Genomic DNA, 20,676 nt, shown 5'->3' with positions numbered 1-20,676 from the left:
GGAAGGACTGGGGAGGCTGTCTCATTGCAAAACATGTCTGGTCTTAGCCCAGCTTGCTCTCCCACTTCATCCTGTCAGCCCTTTGTGGGGCTGCATTCAGCTCTAACTGATTTTGTGAAAGGACAGGGAAAGGTATAGAGACAACTTGGTCACAAATTTAAATGTCATATCTGAGCACCTTCTTTGCTGGGAAAGATTAGTATTTTAGAATTCTCTGTGTTAAGGAGTATTCTATAAACGGAGGATTCAAACAGTGAATGTTAAAAAGCCCGTCACTGTCTTGCCTCTATTTAATAAAGGAGATACCACAGGACTGTAGGCAGGTACTCGGTTTGCAGTCAGTTCAAAATTATTTGTGTGTACTCCACCAGCCAAATGCTAATGTCCATTTTGCATGTGAAGTGGTTTTCAGTCCTTCAGACCCTCCGGTTCGTAGTTGATGTCTTGGTTTGAGTTGTCTGTTACGCCACTGCTGTCTCATTAACTAAGAACAATTTTTGCAGGTAGAAGGTACAGAAAAAGGGACTGTGTAGTTGAATTCCATTGCACCAGAAGGAGTCATTCCACTCTGCTTCCGCTGCATGAATCCCCTAATAGTCTGGAACAGTGCTTTCTTGTGTATATTGGCGAAAGTAAATAAAAATTGCTGACATAAAGAATAAGCAAGAACGTTATTTAGATTTAATAAGTTTCAATCCTGTGGTACCTTTTTAATTTTAAGATTTGTTCTATTAGGTTTTGCAAAGTAGGATGCTGTTTCTTCCATTAGAAAAGTCATATAACAGCACAGGTTTGTGGATGTGGTTCCTAGTGCTTCATGAATTGGGCTGTTTGAAAATTCCAGAGCATGCCTCTGTAGTTATTTTACTTTGTAATAACAACTTATAATCTTTGGCTTTGTCTCCTGTCCAGTACAGTGAACTAGCTTTCCCTCGTTAGGTTAGGCAGCATGTGTCCAATGGAAAAAGCGAATTCTTGTTTCCCTGTAGATCACTAAGATCCCCCATTCTGAATTCTTTATTTTACTTAGCTTTAGGGCAGTTAAAGCCTCAGCAGCTCCACAGAGAGGAGTTTCTCTTCAAGGCTGCTGCTTCAAAGGATTTCCAGAGCTGGGAAAGGGACAGCAACCAGCAAATGCTGACAGATCTTCCTGCTTCTGGCCCTGAAATTGTGTGTGTGGTGTGTGTTTGTGGTTTTGTACACCTACACATTGGCCTGAAACCATCAAGTAGCATCCAACAAGGCTCGTAACGAAATCTCCCCATGTTAATGAGTACCTTAGAAAGAGGGGAGAATCTGCAAAGAAGGGGAGGAAAAAAATTGTTTGGTCAAAAGGAACAAACCCTTGGGCTTTATGTTCAAAGGAATGAAAGTTAACAAGGTGGAAGCTTAAACTGGTTTTGGCTTTAACTGTTTCAAGTACCCTTAGTGTTTTGGGGACTGAGAGCAGGGTGGAGTGATGGCCTCACTATAATTTCAACACTTGCTATGATGCTTTCCTGAGATAGAAATGGAGTTGTCTCTACTTCAACGGTACACAAGAGGTTTCTGAGAATATTGAAATCTGATTTAGTAAAATTGATGCAGTGATTGCCCACAACTTTGCCTTGGACTTGTGAGTACTTGAAATATTCTTCATACTTGAAATATTCTTCACAGAAATCCAGCCATTTCTGTGTCTACGAACTGAGGAAACCAACAAAACCAAGGATTTTTAAATTATTATTTTTTTTAGTTATGTATTACAGCAGAGAATTAGATCACTCTGGTCAGCTTATCTCAGCTGAGAGGTGATGTCTCTTCAGAAAAAACCCACTAACTCTGATCACATCCAGCATCTTTTCTTACTTGGAGTATACAAAGGCTAATGATACAAAGGAATATGCTGGCCAATATGACTTCACACCAAAATACATCAGTTCTTATCAAGACATCTAGTAGCATGGATATGAACACATATTTAACACTATGTAAACTTTTGTACTCTAATTTTAACTTTTACTCAGACATTATATTGCAAGTTACAGTAATACGTCTTACACTTTGCATCACTTGGTAAGCCAGCAAATATTAAACTAATTTTAATGGAAATTCCTTGTCAAGATTAGGAGCTCTGATAAATGAGCTTTGGCATTTTGTGATTGAATGGGGTAAGGGGTTACTGCCTCGAACAGTCTGGCCGCTCTTCTACAGGAGGTTAATGCCCTCGTAGGCTGGATAGCAGAAGTGAAGGTTATGATGATGGCTTCTCAGCTGGAAAAGCACCTACCCATTCTACATTGAAGCCTTCATGCTGTCCAAATAAAAACAAGCCTTCTCAGAAGCAGGGTAGTTCTCTAGCATCTAGTTTGTAAGACTGATAGCGAAATTATTAGCGCAAAGGTCCCTCTGCGGGTGTCAGGAGTTGTGCTTCCTTGTGAGACATTGAACGTGGGGCAGGAACCACTGGATATTACTGCTTCCAGAAAGAGAAAGATGTCTGAAAGTGTCTTCCCGCCCCTCCCCTTTTCTCTGGTTGCCATACTGGGTAACTGGCTTCTAGTCTGATAGTGTTTTAGGTGACTAGAATAACAGTCTGTCTCTTTCCGCAGTGGCTGCAGACAATCTGGCAGCAATCACTGTCACTTCTTAATATTTCTGGTTATTTTGAGATATCCTCCAAATGTCTCAAAGAAGGCTTGGAACGCTGAGGGGAAGAATGTTGGTTTTTTTTTTTAGGAATAGCAGCATCAGGAGGAAAATGAAATTCAGCATGCCACTATTTGTTTTTGCGGTGGTCATCACCCTGATTGCCAGCTCTGACAATATTTTCACAGAAAGGGTAACTAAATAGATGGTATTTGTTCTTTATAATAACTCTTTCAGTAGAATGTCAGGACGTGCATCAAAATGAATATATTCACATTTTCATGTTCCCATTTTTTATTTAAAGCTTCCCCTCCTAACTTTCTGAAACTACTTCATGCAGACTTGGTAAGTTAAAATTAGGGTTCCTGTAGTGGATAATGTCACATTTCAAAGCTAATCTGCAGAGACCTAGCTGCTTGAACCTATAAAAGCTAGATCTCTTTTTTTTTTTTACGTATTAAGTGTTTGTTTAGTTTAAATATGTCTGTATCTTTTTTGATCAGCCTGAGCAATTTGCATGCTATGCAGCAGTCATCTTCTATACTTTATTAAATATCTGTCAATTATAAATATCAAGGTTTTACATTAATGTCAAGATAGTACATCAAAAATTCATGGAATATGTGACTTTTTTCAAGGGTATTTAATACTTAATGCATTTGTGTCATTTTTCTTTCTAGATATATTGACAGGTTTTATTAAGTGTTTGTTAGGGAGATTTCATTTTTGCCAAGAGACTATAAAGAGAAGCTGCATAATAAATCAATTTTTTAATCAGAATATTGTTCTTTTTTGTGTGTCTTCAGATTCTTGTAAAGTATAGGGTAAAATGGCCCAAGTCAGAAATCTAACATAATCAAACATGCTGACGTATCTTAACTGTAAAATAGCTACCAGAATATCGTACCATGGAATGTTATAAATACGGTAATTCTGGACACTGGGATTTTATTCCGCCTCGTGTCTTTTAAGACCATATATTTTGTCCGTTGTTGTAATTTACTCGTGCCTTTATGTGAAGGGGGTCTGGACGCCGTCCGGAGGGGGCAGTCCCCGAGTCCCGCCGGCTGCCAGGCGCGGCGGCGTGCCGAGCCTCGGCGGCACCCACCGCCTTCGCCCGCCGGTCGCGTGGCCGCGTGGCTCGTTCCAGAGGGCCGGCTAACGGCAAGGGGTGCCTAACCCCACGGCACCCTGCCACGGAGAGGGCGATGGCAGCGCGGGTGTACCTTGCTCCCTGGGCCGCGCGTGCGCCCGCGCCGCGCGCGTTGGGTCGGGGCTGTAAAACCCACTTTTAACGCCGCTCAGCCCTTTGCAGCCTGCGCCGCGCCTCTTTACGGGCCGCGCGTTACGCCCCGAGCGGCCGTTGCCGTTGGCAGAACCGTCCGTTCCGTGGCAGGCTCTCGTTTGGGAAGAGGGAGGGGGGAGCGGCGCGCGGGGCCGCGAGGGCGGGCGGGCTGTGCCCAGATGCGTGCCCGCCGTCGGCCTCCCGCCGCCGGAGGCGAGGCGCCGCTCCCCCGCGCGCTGCGCGGCCGGCACGCCGCGCCCGCGGCGGCCGGGGCCCGGCTCCGTGCCCGGGGGGCGGGAGGCGGGGCCGCTGGCGCAAGCCGCGGGCGGGCGGGGCGGGGCGCTGGCCGGCCGGCAGGGGGCAGTGCGGCACCGCCGGCCGCGGCCGCGCGCGGGGCGCGGGCGCGGGCGGGGGAGGGGCGGCGAGGGGGTCCGGGCCTCGCCGCGCGTGTGAAACGCGTTCGGCTGTGGGGAACTTGAGCTGCGCGGCGAGATTCCGGCTTCTCGCGACCACGAGCCGTGGAACAGGCAAAAAGCATTGCGCTGTCCTTGAAGCGAAGCGGGTAGGCTCACGTGTCCCGCCGTCGGCCTTCCACGTTAGTTCGTTACACCAGATTAACAACACCAGCAATAAAAGTTGAAATTAAATTGCCATAAAGGAATAATGCAGGATGGTGTTTGTTCTTAAGAATTGTTATTTCCAGTTGAAGGCTAAGTTTCCACATTCATTTCTGGAATCGAGTCCCAGCTGGTTTACTGCAGTGAAGACGCCTCCTGAAATTTACTGGTTTGGGTGTTGCTTCTGGTTTTGTACTGAAGATTTCTGTGAGAAGAAAGAGCCCTGTAAAACGCGTTGCTACAATTAAAGTCGAGGGAGTGTGTTCTGCCATGACCGTATCATCGATGGGGGTGAAAATCCCAGGGACGCGCAGGGTGCTTAAAGAGGGAGGGAAAAAAAAGAAAAAAGGGGGGGGGGGGGGAATGCGGGGAGGGGCAGCAGTCGCTGGGATGGTTAACTTGTGTCCTGCTTCAGAGAAAGCCCATCCAAAGGGTTAACTGGCGGGGCTGAGGGAGAACAGACACCTGGGACCTAACGCCCAATTGGCAGTCTTTTGTAATATATAATTTGCCTAAAATTGCGCACTGAGCACAGGCTTTTGTTTTTTAATTGATTTACGGTTTGAGCCACTTTTGCCTCATCCCCTACTGTCCTGCTCACAGTGCCAGCAAGTACATTACAGTGAGAAATGATAAATTACCGTGCACTTGTGATGCTAATGCGTCAAGGGTAAAAAACTGCATGCTACATGGAGCTTCGCGCATTAAGAGTGTCGCAAAGATAGAGCTGTGCAAAAAAATCATTTGTGTCTTCTGAAATAACCGTTTGATCATTTACTTCAATTCGTCTCTGAGACCTAATTGAACCTGAAGATTAAAATTTATGCTATTATGGCTTTCCATTTGTGAATTGGGACAAAGTTCTAAAGAAAGTGTGCGAGCGTGGGCTTAAAATTACCTGTATTTTTCAAGCTTTTAATAAGTTAATTGATCAGAAAAGTAACAGGTATTATAGCTTCTTAAAGCCTTTTTTAAATGTGGGTATTGTGCTTGTTAATAACAACTGCAGTAAGTGTTCTCAAATGACACCGCACCACTTTTAGATGGGAGTATATGTAGATGGCATAATGTAGGTACTATCTAGTTGATGTTTGTCACCAAAACTATTTTAATCTGTCTTATTTCAGAGGTATAGTGCATCTTGTATTGAATAAAACCTTTACAGGCATTGAGGAAGAACTGAAAATATTGGATGTATAATTTTTGCCTGTGTTTGTGACATACCTTACTGATAACCCAGAGAGAAGGAAAAAACGTGGAAGTTGGTGAAACCTAATATGTGCTTATTGTCTGATTTCTTTCCCCTACTCTGCGCCACAGGCAGGGTTTTGTTTTACCTTCACATACTCAGTCCACCTTAAATTTTTTATTTTTGTACTATGTCTGTGGGTTCCAGTCTTGAAATATGAAGAAACAGATTTATGGCGGCTGCTGGGCACAACAAATTAAGTTGACAGTGATGTATGAGAGCATAATAGCATGATGATCCCTCTGTAGCGCGGCTGGACGCCTCCTGCTTCATTTGGCTCTTGTTAGGATCTGTTAGGCAGCTAAATAATGAAATTCTGCTGACTGATTTCTGATTTCTCTTTTCTTTCTCTTCTCACCTTTTTCTGAAACTTGCATTTCCCAGACCCATCCTAATGCCAGCAAACTGCCCTTAAAGGATTCTTTCACTTATGACGACTACAGGTTGGTCTGTCTCTTTTCTTTTGTTTTTGCTTTGTTTGGGGTTTTTTTTTGCTTGTTTGTTTTTTGTTTTTGTTTTTAATATAGTGAACTGTGGGACCCTGGAAATGCTTCATTGGTGGGAACGCCCTATTGTTATTTAAAAGTTAAATGTAGGATTTAATACTAATACACTTTCTTAATGAAGACGAGAGTAAAATAAATATGCAGATTTTCATTGTTACAAAGGAACAGTCATTATGAGCGGTTAATTTAGCCAACTGGCACACATAGTCTGAGATTAGTACGGTAATTCATTGTTTCTTAAGAAAATAATTCAGTTGATGTTGCAGGAGGTTTGGGGATTTTTTTTTTTATTTATTTCTTCTCTTATAAAAGGCTTCACCAGCACAGAGTAGTAAAAACTAATACTTACGGTGGCTGTTGAACAGGAGAGCTGGAGAACTGAAGCTGCACACGTCAAGCAGGAGTGTCACTTGGAGGTGCTATGGGGGGTGACATAATTAAGATAAAAATAAGAATAATTAAGATAACAAGAGCTTTAATTCTTTTAAGTGATTAAAATAGCATGAATAAAAGGCATTCATGAGGTCTCACAGGAGATTTTTTTTTTTTTAAGCCTAGTTGTACTTCTGGGTGAGTCTATGAAAGTGGGATTTCCAAAGCATGTCTCCTTCAGTGGCAGGGTCACAGAGGAACGCACTGACTTACATGTGAAGTGGTCTAAAGTTTTGCAGATGAAGTACAATTAAAAAGAAACATATTGCTATTATGTTTCAAACAGTGTTTGTATATCAGAATTATCCACAATTTTAACTTGCATTTTTAGAAATTAAGTAGATTTCAATTTTACAACATCTTTCTAAGCAATTTCTAGCCCTTCTGAAAATCTAATTCTGTGTATTAAATTATTCTTTGCCCTCTGGCATTTAATATTTATTTTTATCTGCAATAAAATGAAAATAAAATTTTGGAAAATACTGAAACTTTAAGCTTTTCTGAAGAGTCTTAAGTTTGAATTAGGTAGCTGGCATTTCCTTTGCTTAACCTGATTTAGAAGAGTTTTGAATGCTGTCTGTGTGCTCAGCTATGTTATACTTTCTTCATTCTTTTTACTGAGATATCTGTTTGGGGGATTGGGGCTTTTTTCGCCCCTTTAGTCTGTTAAGCAGAAAACCTAGGAATACTGATCTAAGCCAAAAGCTCGCAAACTGAAGAGAAGCGCTTTCCAAAATGTCATGCATGTGTCAAGTGATGACACCGGTTTCCAGTTCATGGGGTACATGAGCTTTCTAGGGAGCGAGGCTCTGATGAGTCTGCCAGGCAGTAGCTGTGAACTACTCTGAAGCCTGCAGGAATAGCTGACCCCAGGTTTGGGATGTGTGGCAGGAGGTATGAGTGCAGCGAAGGGTTGGGGAAGCAGAAGGTGGCATGGGGGTGGGTCCTGGTTGAGGTGATGGAAGGTATGAAGGCTCTGTTGCACAGAGTGCAGAAGAGGGGTGGGATTACAATCCCGATTTGGGAATTGGTCTATATGCATGTCTTGGAAACCTAGAAGCTGCTGCTTCTCCTGCAAGTGTCATTGCCTTCTACTGTTACTGTAGGCAGTGTGATCTTTAAGAAAACCAAGTTTGGAAATACCCAGCCTAAATGATTGCTTCAGTTTGGACTACAGCCAGTCGTGTATTGGTGTTTTGAACATTGACCATCTAGTGTTTTTAATTTTTGTAGATGGGCGGTTTCCTCCGTTATGACACGGCAGAACCAGATTCCCACAGAAGACGGTTCCAGAGTTACGTTGGCTCTAATACCTTTATGGGACATGTGCAATCATACTAATGGACTGGTAAGGATTTCTTCAGTGTTGCTGAAAGGCTTTAGGGCTTAAGTATTAAGCCTTTCAACTGCTGTAGAACAGTTTAATTACTCTTTTCATTATGCCTCTCAACGCAGGTATTCTGTCTTCCCAAGTGACCCTAAAAGACTAATATCTGAAAGAAAGATTTTTTTTCCATTTCTTGAATGTCTTGTGATAGCTTTTCAGGGAGAACTCTCTTCACCTAGAGAAAACTTTATAAGTGTTTGCATACTTGCATACAGTTATGTTCCATGTACCTATCATATGCCTTTAAAAGTTTTCATTTACATGATACCTTTTTTTCCAGCCAAGTTTGAATTTTCTTCTGACACAGACTTTTGTTTCTGGCGGGCTGAAAAAGATTCACAATACTGGACTCATTTGTTCTGAGAATAGGAAAGCAGAGAATGATGGAAGTTGCCTCTTGCAGCTACCACTAGGGAAAGTGGTTAGAAATTTGCAGCTAAGAAATACTGCCTGCTCTCCTAACCATGCCCAAAGAGCCTTGTTATTGAGACGGCAACAACAAGAACAAAGCCTAGTTCAACAAAAACAGTACATCTGTTACTACATCAAAGAAACAAAATGCAAAAATACTACTTTAGGGCATATTAAACATTTAAAAGGTGACATATGTATCTAGAAAGTCAGACCTGCTGACATTTTGGTTAACGTGAGCTAGTTCAGAAGATGGTCTTGATTTTATTAACAGGCTAATTAAAGTTGAAGTGAGGAAAGGGAAGCCCATAAGAGGAAGGTTTATCAACGTTATGTATCCAGTATCATGTACGCTTTAAAATTCATACCAGTAGAAAGTGTTATTTATTGTAAGCCGTGAATATGACCATACTAATCAAGTAATCTAGTTCTTTTGCAGGAGAGTTGGCCTCAGTGTTAGGACAGCATCATGCGTTAGTATTGTTGGTATAAGGAAAGCCTGGTTTAAATGAACAAATTGTAAGGGAGGTTGTTTTTTGCTTGACATTTAGCTAATCTAGTGCTACTATGACTGTACGAAATACAACACGGCAGGCTAGGCTAGGCTACAAAGTTGCAAGTGTTGGGGTGGGTTTGTTTATTTGTTTTGCCCTCTTAAGAGGTGATTACATGTTGTTCTTCAACAGCGATTCTTGCCTTTCACTATTTATTATGCAATCTCATAACTTCGATTTAGCAACAAAGCTTGATGAGAGCCTCCCATGTAAAGAAAATAGCTTAAAATTCAGAAATGTATATTTTTGTAATATAAGTCTTAGCTGCAAGTATCAGTACTTCCTGTACCCTTTTCCTGCTGGGCATCTCTTTCAGATGTTTTTGCAGAGACTTGTCTGTATTCATTAGACAGCCCTTAATGAATGCCTTCAAAGTTGGGATTAGAGGAAAGAGGAAGAGAATTAAGGTTCTGGGAGGGAAAAAATTAAGCAACCTATATTAAAAGAGCAGCTAGTTATGTTGTTTTAATCATTCAAACTTCTATTTGAATTGGTAAAGTAATTTTTATTTTTATTATGCTCTTTAACAATAGGTTTGATATGGAGCCAGCCTCTGGAGCCAAACCTGCTAGTGCAGTAGTATATCAGGGTTGGAAGCATCTTTTTTTTTTATGCTGAACTGTATCCTAAAGGGCGGAGAGGGAGGGGGTGTGCTCAAATTAAGTATTTTGTATGTACATACAGACTTTACTCATTTGTTTCATATTTCTACAGAAACTATTTTAGATGATTACAGATTTAGGAAGGATAGACAATTGTAATATTGATAATGGGCTAAGAAAAGCAACTAAACCCATTTCTCTTTTGTGTCCGTCTCCTTCTACTGTTAGAAACAGGGAAAAAACCTGCAAAGATAACTGTAAGCTGTCTGTGTTGTAGTTTATATTATTGTAGAGTGAGATGAGGGTAGGTTCTTCTCTAATTATGGCACATCCTTTTAAAATACATGAAGGGAGTTGTTCTTCATTGCAGGAAAGTAAGAAATAAAAGATGGTGTATGTGCCCCTGTGTAGTAGTGCTTAAATACTTCTTGAGTCAATCAGCTACTGTAGAAACCTGTTCTTGCTTTATTCCACAGGGCCCCTTTCCATGAGCTAGATAATAAAATGTTCTTTAGGTTTTAACTGGAGCTAGGTCCATCCAGCTTTTTCTTGCTTCTGACACTGTTAATTAGATCAACCTGCCTCTAAGAACTAAATCAAAATGGTTGTCTTCATGCATTTCTCATTGTTATTCTTTAGTGGGATTGTATTTTGACAGTCAGAGGTTGATTACGAGTTCTGCCAGAGCTTTAAAAAAGCTACATTCTGCCTGTTGGGCTGGGTCCATCCTTAATCACTGACCAAGCAGACTATTGCATGCTTTATACACAACTTGAAATTCATGTATCAGTCTGCTTCAGGAATAAAACTGAAGGGATGCAATTTGTCAGCTATCATGTGGGAAGAGAAGTAAACACCCTGTTAATTCTCTTACATGACTGCTATTAAAAGAAAGAGGAAATAAGAGTCTAGCACTCCATTATGCTTTATAGAAAAGCCTTTCAGAAGCACTGCTGGGTGGTGTGTTTTTTATTCTTTTTTTTTAAAAAAAAAAAAGGCAAAAACCCACAACAATCCCAGTTGTACTCTAGTGAAGCATGTTTAAACTGACAGAATCCTTCTTTTAACATACTGGAATTTCCTCAGTCCTTGAAAGCCTCCTGTCCCACAGGCATTTCAAGAAACTGGAATAGAGTGTTCACATTCAGAAGTATTTCATTGAATTTACCCACTAAGAAAATTTCCGGACAGGTCAAGTGCTGTCAAGAGTTCCCTTTTTTGAATGGAAGTTGCAGTTTTTCCCAAGATGACTGTATTTGAACTTGGAAGGTACATTTGTCATAGTGAAGGTAAATCCTCTAGCAATTGCAACCTGCAATTCAGGGTTAGATAACCCTCTGAACAAGAGATATTAACTAAAAATTGTTCAGTCCAGCATACTGAATGTAAAGGAATTTCTGTGTTCAAGTACTACAGCTTGTGTTTTGCAGTGGGCCGCATTGCGTGACTCTCGTGTTCTCGTCTCATCTAAACATACCGCAAACCCATTGATCACCGAAGTGATGGCATCCACACGCAGAGCAGTTCTGCAAGCCTGCGCAGGGCCAGGCTGCCTGCGCTTGTGGCTGCCATTTTGGATTTGCTGCATCGTAGACAAGCTCCCCGTGCTCACTTTGAAAGCACTGTTTTGGCTGACAAATGCACGCTTGATGATGCAAGCAGCGTAAAACTATTAACATGCAAACAATCAGCCAAGCTTTCAAAATAATCCATGGAGTTCTGTCTTTGGATGAACTGCATCCAAGATGGAAATCAGGGTATACCACAACTCACATGTAAGTCAGCTTACAAACAAGTATGTTTTCACTTACAAAGTCTGAGAGAGACTCTTCGGTGGCTTCTAGGTTTTTCCTCAGGCCCAGAGCATATTTTTCCATAAGTTAGCTCTGTCGGTAGTGAATTCAGAACACCTACCATAAAAGTTGCTTCCTGATTGTTTAGCAGCTTATGGTCCATCCTGTGGCTGCATCTGTACCTGCATTTTTGGTAATACTATTCAAGAACATGCTGTTTGTCACTTTAAAAAAGTATTAAATTTTTAGAATAGCTTTACGTGATAGCGTGACCACTGTATGGTTTTGTAAGTTTTTTCAGAGAAGTACAGGTTTGTTAAGAGACTTTATCGTCTTCTGTTGCCTGCTACCATAAAAAAATCCTTTTAGTATTTTGAGAGTATTACTTAACTTTAGATAAAGGGATTATTTGGAAGTAAATTATAATTCTCTGAAGATTGTATCCCCTAAAGATCCACAGTTATCTAATCCTTTTTCACTGAGAGATCAAAAATGTGCTGGCAGTTGAAGGATAAAGCACAGCGTATAGAGCTGTCAGTGTCTTGCTCCCTTGGGCCTCATGGGAGTGACTGGAAACTCCAGAACTTTATAAGAAGCTGCCAGCTTTAGCACAGGATTGTCTGTGGTCTATGGAGGGTGCTTTCCTCAGCCTTCCGTTCATATCAGGTAAGTTATTTCTTCCATTAGATTTCTTTAACACAGAGATTTTTTAAAAAGGCATTGCTCAGGAATCATAAAACAATTACTACCACCATATTATATTGTGCAGAGAAAGAAATGTATGCAATTGCTATTGTTAATATCTATTTCCAATAGGACAATATTTTGTCGATGGTGGGGGAGATAAATATAAAATGCTAAAGGTGCTTTTGTTACTCTTTCCTTGGATAGATCACTACAGGCTACAATTTAGAAGATGACCGGTGTGAATGTGTAGCGCTTCAAGATTTCAAGGCTGGAGAACAGGTGGTGTGAACAATTATCTACATAATTTTTCTCTAATTAAAGTTTTGTGAACACTTGGTAACTCCCTACAAAATTCTAATAACAGAGTGGTGTGGATTAAGCCCTGCTACATTTGAATTTTATTATGCTGAGCTGATTTTGTGTGAAAACACTACCAAACTAAATAAGTGCACATTTTTCAGACTAAAATATTTTCTAACACTTGGTAGACCCCAACTTTAAGAGAGTTTTGATTCCTTGCATTTTAGAGAACTATTTGAAATACTTAATCACTGGTAAATGTGCATACACAGACACTGAGTTTGGTATTCTGGATCAGATTAATAAAAGGCCATATCCAAAGGACCAAAGATAAATATATTTTAGATTTGGGATGTCACTTAGTCTGCAACAACAGATTATAGAGTCTTTCTTTAAATTCTTGTTGGTTTCTGTATCTTGTTAGTCTTTATTTAACAAGAGGTTAAATGCAGTATAGTTGCCAGTCATTTTACCCATGTCGCCATTCCTTTGCTTAGTGAAAATGAGAAAGGACCTAAAAATATATTCCCTCCCTTTCACACAGGCATGCACACGTATATACCCCGCCCTTCGTCCTGAAACGGACAGTACGAAAGGGCGAGTCTTGCAAAGATGCATGGAACAGTTCAGAATATGGTATTTTGTTCAGAACTGCTAAGGAACAAAAATGAGCGTTAAAACTAGTGATGCATTGAAGACAGTGGTTCCAGGAGTGTAGGCAGTTTGCGGTAGGAGGGTTGCTGTGCTGTGTCAGCAGCCAGCCTAAGCCCTCAGTGTACTTGCACTCCGTTTTCCCTCCTGCTTGTGCAACTGTAGTCAGCGTGACTAGAAAAAGACTTTGTCTGTGAAACATCCTGAAACGTTTTGTAACTCAGTCTCTGAGTTATTAACTTTAGTGCATTATTTTGCCAGCCTTACGCATAATAATATTTTTATTTTCATTTTTCTTATGTATTGTTACCTTCTTTCTTTAACAAAGATGTGTCTTAAAAATTTTTTTAAGTATGTCTTTCCAGAGGTATATTTATCCTCATTGCTATGCTGAGGTTTACAGTGATTGTATATTTTTTGTGTTGCACTTAAAATTTGTTATGGTAGTCAAATATTTGCTGTTTTTTCCAATACCAGTATGATGAGTTAAAAGGGGTCCGCAGTTTTTCCAGAAGTGATCCAATTTATAATTTTCCACAGCTGGCAATGGATGTGTCATAGCTGTTCTGGCTGCTCTCTCAATTTCAATTATAGAGGCTTCCTCTATTTCGATTTTATTTTAGTAGTTTCACTTTGTCTGCTATTTATCAGATTTTTTCCAATTTCTGTGCAAACCTTAAATGTTATTGACATCATTAAAGCACTTTAATTATATAATGCTTCAGTCTTTTCATATACTGTGCAGATGTTATTTCTTACAATTTCAGCAGGAAGAGTGGATGATCCTTGCTTTTACTACTAAAAAATGTGAGGCAGCAGAAGTCCATAGAATCTATCAAACACTGGCCTTGAATAAAGCATCTTTCTCATTCCATTCGGTTGGCTTTTTTGTAGAACAGTCTTGGAGTGTAAGAGCATACTGTATAATCTACACAATATGTGACTTTTAGTTTAATATGAGATGTATCACAGTAGTTTTAAAACCTGAGAGGGTTAGCAACCCTCTCCTTAACCTAGGCAGGTCACTTGTTCGTTATACAAGTTTGTTACAGTATGCTGTTCACCTGATGTTATATTAAATTATAGTACTTAAGATAAATAGTTCCAATCTAAAATTGAAAACAAAGAAAGTAAATGGCATCATTAGTGTTGTTGAGCCCTTAAGAGAGCACTGTGCCTTCCTCTGTCAGCTAGAGGGGAGTGGAAGCTTACAGGTATCCAGAGCTGTAGCCTAAGGTTGGCAAGGGAGTTCTGTAACTGTTGAAACTTTTTTTTATGATTGACAATTCTGTTATCAAGCAAAAGGGGAAAATATCCTCTTGATGTGGGAGAAGACAATTGCTGCTCTGAACTCTTGTCCCATGTACTTCATATACGTTCAGCCTAGCCCTGAATTAAACGCTTTTTGCAGGTTATATCTAGGAACTTCTTTTTTTTTAATGTGAATTAAAGTAACCTATTTGCCTTAGATAAAGAGTTCAGGGTATAAAGCAAAAATAAATAAATACAGGATGAACCCAGATCACATCTCTCTGTATGATCTACTTTGGTATATCCGTGCCTTAAGGCAACATAAAAACAAAAGCAAAGTTGATCCATCAGCAGTGTAGGTTACCCTTTTGGGTGGACATATGGGAGGGAAAATGACCCCAGAAACACTGTTTCTTTTAATGGGCCCTTCTTGTCTCAGATTTTTAAGCCTTTAAAAGGCATGGGATCTTTGAAAGCTTATTTCCATATACCGATATTTTATGATAGTGTGAGAAAACAAAGTATTTTTATTTTAAAGTATAGAATAAGAACCTCTTCTCTCCTTGCAAAGTCTCTTTTACATGGATATGTTTACATCTAGCTCTAACGTATGTTGCCACACTATATACAGCATTTGAATTGATACCAGAAAACAAAGCATTTTTCTTTATATAACCAAATATACCTTGTACTCGGAATAATAACTCTTTCAGGAAATAACTTTCAAATTATGTCAGTTTTGTGAGCTGATCTTAAGCTTTTTTTCCTGTCCCTTCACTTCTCTTTTCATCCTTCTAGATTTACATTTTTTATGGCACTCGGTCAAACGCTGAATTTGTGATCCACAGTGGTTTTTTCTTTGATAATAATTCACATGACAGAGTGAAAATAAAGCTTGGCGTGAGTAAAAGTGACAGGCTGTATGCTATGAAGGCAGAGGTCTTAGCTCGTGCTGGTATCCCAACGTAAGTAAAACACAATGCCGTGGGGTTTTTAAAACATTTCCAAAGTATATAGTGTCCAGTAGAGCATATATAAAGCTGTTCTGTGATAGTTTCTTAGGTGTAGTATTTCTCCTGTTTGTATAGCAAATTGAAGTTATTGTAATAATATTTACAGAAGTTCTCTGAGCTTATATTATCATCTAATTTGGACCATATATAAGGAAAAAGTCTTTGCTTTAATAACCATTTAAACAAAAACAGAGCAAGGATTAATTTGAAGCAATCTGTGGTTTTTCTTTCTTTCCTATCCCTTGCAGACATACTACGATGCTCAGTATGTGAACCACAGCATTGTCCTTTAGTCTTTTCAGTCCAGAGGGTACTGTTAGGAGCAGCAGACGTGAAACTTTGAATTTTCATGAATTGTTATGAAAGCCGTATAAAAATAATTGTAAGTGTAAAATTGTAGAGGTAATTGTTCTTTTCAGATACAGGTTAGGGAAGCTTTTCCTCATCTTGAACTAGTATTACCTAATTTTTTTGAAGTTGCCTTTGTAACAGTGTGTTTGTTATATACTTTAAGGTCTTTTATGTTGAAATAAGTTCGAAGGTATGACAATAGAACTTGCATTAACTGTTGCTGTTTGATTGCTTCTTTTTTTAGTTCTAGTGTTTTTGCCTTGCACTCCACTGAGCCTCCAATCTCTGCCCAGCTTTTGGCTTTCCTTCGAGTGTTTTGTATGTGTGAAGGTAAGATGTTTTATAAAGATAACCTAATTTACCTTTTTTTTGGAGGGTTTTGTTTGTTTGTTTTTTTAACGCAGGAATGTGAGAGACATTTATATAAAACATTAAGCTAAAAGACTGGAAAAGTTGAGGAGTTGAGGTTAAAAAGGGATCTATAAGCTAGTGAGAAACCCAATCTTTGACCATGTTGTCTGAGGGAATATTTCAGTAACAGGCCTTTCTGTAACTCCTAAAGCATGAGGTGATGCAATTTTTTACTTTTTCTAATCTCTGTGAATCAGTGAGCTTTGGAGCTTGATCTTCAGTTCTTAGGTGTAAAAATGGTTCACAGAACAAGATCATGTGAGACCTAAGGGTTTATATGCTTAAAATCATAGCATATTAGCCATCACTGCTAGAATCATTTAGGTATGGAGTTAGAACATTCTGTACTGTAGGAGAAATATGGAAGAGACATTTCAAAGTTCAGTATTTTCAATATTTTGGTAATTCTTAATCTAAAACCAACTTATGTATTTGCAAACTGCAGTGTTTCTCTTAGGGGGTTTTATGGGGAACATATATGTACAATTAATAAATATTCATCTAATTTGTGCATGTGACACTTCTGATGAAATGTCTGTAATAGCTAATAGCTGGTTAGATGCAGTTTTGGAGGTTATAGATGTGCATTTTTCAAGAGAACTCCCTTGCAGTTAGGAATGCGGTGGAGATTATGTGGATTTTAATACCAGTAGGAATATTGAAATTGTTAAGTTTTTGTATGTGCACTATTTGCTTTCTTTAATAAAAACAACCTGCCTTATTTAGTGTCCTGCCTTCACTGCGTCCTGTCATCCAGCTTTTAGACCTTCTTAAGAAATTAGAATGGAGTAGTTCAGTTGGAAGGGACCTACAGTGGTCATCTAGTCCAACTGCCTGACCACTTCAGGGAAGTAAATTCAAGTAAAGAAAATTTTATGATGCCGATGAGGGGGTGAGTCCTGGTTCAGAGGAGGAAATATAGCTAGTATACATTTTAATTGCATTACTCTGATACATGGTTGTGTATAGATTATTCATGTGTCTTAAATACCGCATAAGAAAACTGTTTATTGAGCAACTACATGCAAGTGGTTTGTGAAGTTTGTGATAGATGCTTTGCAGGAGTGAAATTTGGTAATTAAAAGATTAATGGAATTTGTATAATGTCAAGGAGCTGATTAAACATTTTCTACTCTGTGTGAGGTTTGTTAGATGGATGTCTTTTTTGACCAACTTTTCTGCTACTGAAAAAGATTACCAAAACAATAGGAACAGTAATTCCATTGCTATTTGCACACTCTGGCCTGTTCCTTTTATTATCAAAAAGTTCGCTGAACTCTTTAAAGAATTACTCCCTTTTATTTATAAAGTATTATACAAAACATTCTGTCTCACTGTCACAGACTTAGCTGTGTATGAGAGGCTATGATATATAAAGTATCTTCATTTCAGAGTGAAACAGAAGGTCCATCTTCTGCTAACCTCAAGACTTCCAGTTGCCTCTTTGAGGACAATCCTAGAAATAACCAGCATATCTGATATTTCTTATTTGGGGAGAGGTTTCGGGTTTTTTTGTTCGCTGCTCAAAGCTGTACTATTGAAAATAAATCTTTCTGCAGTTTGTCAACTGACAAAGTGAATGATGAGATTGTTTTTAACAGATTGTTTTTATACTTACTGCAGAAGAGCTGAAGGAACACTTGATAGGCGAGCATGCCATTGACAAAATCTTCACTCTGGGGAACTCTGAGTTTCCCGTTAGCTGGGACAATGAAGTTAAACTTTGGACATTCCTAGAAGCCAGAGCATCCCTTCTTTTGAAAACCTATAAAACAAGTGTGGAGGTAAAATTATCATTATATGTAAATTAGATGTCTGAAGTGTTTTGTGTTATGATTGTAGGAAAAGATATATTGTCCCCCATCTTGTCTTTACAAACTTGAATCTGAATGTTAGTACATAATTCATTCTGTACTTTTTAAAGTGTAGAAACAGATTTGCATTATCTGAGGAAAATCAAATAAGATTGCAAAAAAAGAAAATTTTGTTAATGTAATATTGTTTATATATTTTTCTCTGATTCTCAAATAGAGGCTACCTGCTTTTTCTCTGCAAGTAAAATGGGAAATCAGTTTCAACTTGTCTGTTCGTTACAATCTCCAGACTGCACAGAAATGTGCTATTATGGCCATCGTATGAGTGACCCTACATGTTGCATGTATTTGCGAAGTCTCCTGATTTCCCTTGTTATGCAGGCTGATCTATGTGGAGAAATTTTTGGCTTCTTTGTGAATTCTTGACGGATTTCACTGGGGCTCCATGCAGACCCCCTCATTTTTATATGTCCATTTGGCTCAGCCTGAAGAACCCAGTGTCACTTATTGTTAACAGAGAGAAAAATAGAGGGATTTTTATTTTGTGCGTTGGTTGTTTCTAACAAACTTGCTTTTCTAACAGGATGATAAGTCCTTCTTGGAGACCCATGACCTTACTTCACATGCGATAATGGCTATCAAATTGCGCTTGGGTGAAAAAGAGATCTTGGAGAAAGCAGTGAAGAGTGCAGCTGCTAGCCGAGAGTATTATACCAAACAAATGGCAGATGGAACTCCGCTTCCTAAATATGAAGAGAGCAATATTGCCTTGTTGGAGAACACTGTGGCAGACTCTAGACTCCCTATTGTCTTGAGAAACCTAGAAGATGTGGAAGAGCAAGGGGACTTAAAGATTGATGAAGCTATTGATGCTGAAGTCACAGAGAATGGGTTTGTAAATGGTGAAAACTCTCTATTTAATGGGACCAAATCAGAAAGTGGAAATCTAAATAAAGAGAAAAGCAACAGAGGGACTGAAGATGCCAAAGAATCTTCTTCAGAAAGTACTGATGAGGTTAAAGAATAGTCCTAAAATTTTACTTTCTTGTGAAATTAAATTAGCTGAAGTTTATGAACAGTGCATTTATGTTGGTGTGTTTCTTTGTTAACATTTCTCTTTCTGCAGAGAAAAATGTTTTTGCTGCTTATATAAAAATGAATTTTTAAGTTATTTAAAAGATTTAGCATCCCTTTTCAATTAAGATTGCCATCTTGCTTTCAGGCAAAAACTGGGGAAAGAGGTGCCTTTGGAAGATTTTGCAGCCCTTTGTTGAACCAAATGTATTTTCTTCCTGGGGAAGAATTAAGCTCTTCTATCTGCTGTGCTTTTGTTGTTCTGTCACTCTGACTACCGAAATTAAAAGCTTGCTCTGCCTCCTGCCAAGAAAAGCAGAAGGCAGGACTGACTCGGTATTCAGCATGAAGGTGGGAGAGCAGTACAGCAGAAAACTGGATAAGAGGATCAGAAACTTGGGAGACTGGAGGAAAACCTGTTTAAAATCAGGTATGCCAGTCCAGAAAAAGGTAAGGTGGCAACCTTATGTTTGGTAGTTTTAAATATTGATGAGAATCCAAATTGTATACACTTAAAGTGATCTCTGAAGATTTTGGTTTACTTTGTCTTTTGTTTACTGTATAAAAATATTTCATCTTTCTTCTTCAGTCAGAGTTAGGCTGCTACGATACAACATTCACCGACTTTTAAAGGCTGACTTCTTTTTATTTCCAGGTGGTACCTTTTATTTACAAGGTTGGCAGTGCTACTGGAGGGTTTGAAAGCAGATAGGCCAAGCCACAGCTTTAAACTGTACTGTTCAAAGTGAGGTTGCTTCCCAGCTTCTTCAGGTTTTCACAACTAGCTAGAGATTTTCAAAGCTACACTTTTGACTAAACCATTATTAAAAAGAAAATATGATTAATATTCCTGTCTGCTACTCCTTTTTTTCTGTGTTGTTGGATGTAACATTGAATGTGACATGCTTACCTGATCTTACTCAGCTTCGTCTTTTGGTTAAGATCTTAATTGATGCTGTTTTCTTGAAGACAACGGCAGGCAGGCTAACGTATTTTTGGCACAAGTCCAGACCACAGCCAAGTCTGCAGTACGCTTTGGCATTTAGTTTGTGTCTCCCTCTGATGCACATTTCTTGGGATACCTCCACAAGTTAAGCCAGGTCTATTGTCTCCAGCAGTTTTGGTCACCCTCGTACTATATGTTTTACCTTCTAGGTGGAAACAATACAATCCTAGCACAGTGCAATATCAGAATAAGGATCATTCCAGTGCTTGACTTTGAAATTACCTGGGTATTGGGAGGAGGGTGGAATATTTTTATTTTATGGGTGAATGGAGAAGAGTATAAAGTGATCTAATTCTGTCCTCAATATTAAGGACTTTGTCTTTTACTTTTGTATCCTTAAGTTCAAGGTAATGGATAGAAGGGACAAGCTTGGACAATTGTTTAAAGTTCCGTAGATGTTGCAACCTGCGCATCCAAGATCAGCTGAAGTAAAATGTCTTTTAGCATATTCATAGTTTTATTAGATTTTGCTTCTTTTATACTGCAACCTGGAAAACGTGTTTTTGCATAAATCTTTGGTGCAATACACACGACAAGTAGTGACTTTCTTTCAGGTTGTCATAGCAGTTTTGGTGTTCAGCTAGTATCAGTGCGAGGAAAATAGAAAAAAATAGTTTTTTAAGAAATATTTCACTAGGGATGGCACATTGCCAT

At 39.2% G+C, this 20,676-nt stretch overlaps 1 protein-coding gene across 2 annotated transcripts in view; it reads left to right on the top strand.

Annotated features, from left to right (window-relative positions):
• SETD3 (SET domain containing 3, actin N3(tau)-histidine methyltransferase) overlaps positions 1-19,863 on the top strand; it is a 63,080-nt gene extending 43,217 nt beyond the window's left edge. For both annotated transcript variants that reach the window (XM_064460735.1, XM_064460736.1), the window contains 7 exons: positions 6,164-6,222; positions 7,951-8,065; positions 12,356-12,430; positions 15,152-15,318; positions 15,962-16,047; positions 17,752-17,912; positions 18,526-19,863. In XM_064460735.1, coding sequence (XP_064316805.1) covers positions 6,164-6,222; positions 7,951-8,065; positions 12,356-12,430; positions 15,152-15,318; positions 15,962-16,047; positions 17,752-17,912; positions 18,526-18,969 — 1,107 coding nt within the window. In that variant the 3' untranslated portion in view covers positions 18,970-19,863. The remainder of the gene's footprint in view (positions 1-6,163; positions 6,223-7,950; positions 8,066-12,355; positions 12,431-15,151; positions 15,319-15,961; positions 16,048-17,751; positions 17,913-18,525) is intronic.
• Positions 19,864-20,676: the final 813 nt, after the last annotated feature.

The sequence above is a fragment of the Phalacrocorax carbo genome, chromosome 9 (genome assembly GCF_963921805.1).
Source record: "Phalacrocorax carbo chromosome 9, bPhaCar2.1, whole genome shotgun sequence".
NCBI classification, from domain to species: domain Eukaryota; kingdom Metazoa; phylum Chordata; class Aves; order Suliformes; family Phalacrocoracidae; genus Phalacrocorax; species Phalacrocorax carbo.
This window is presented reverse-complemented; position numbering and strand designations above follow the sequence as displayed.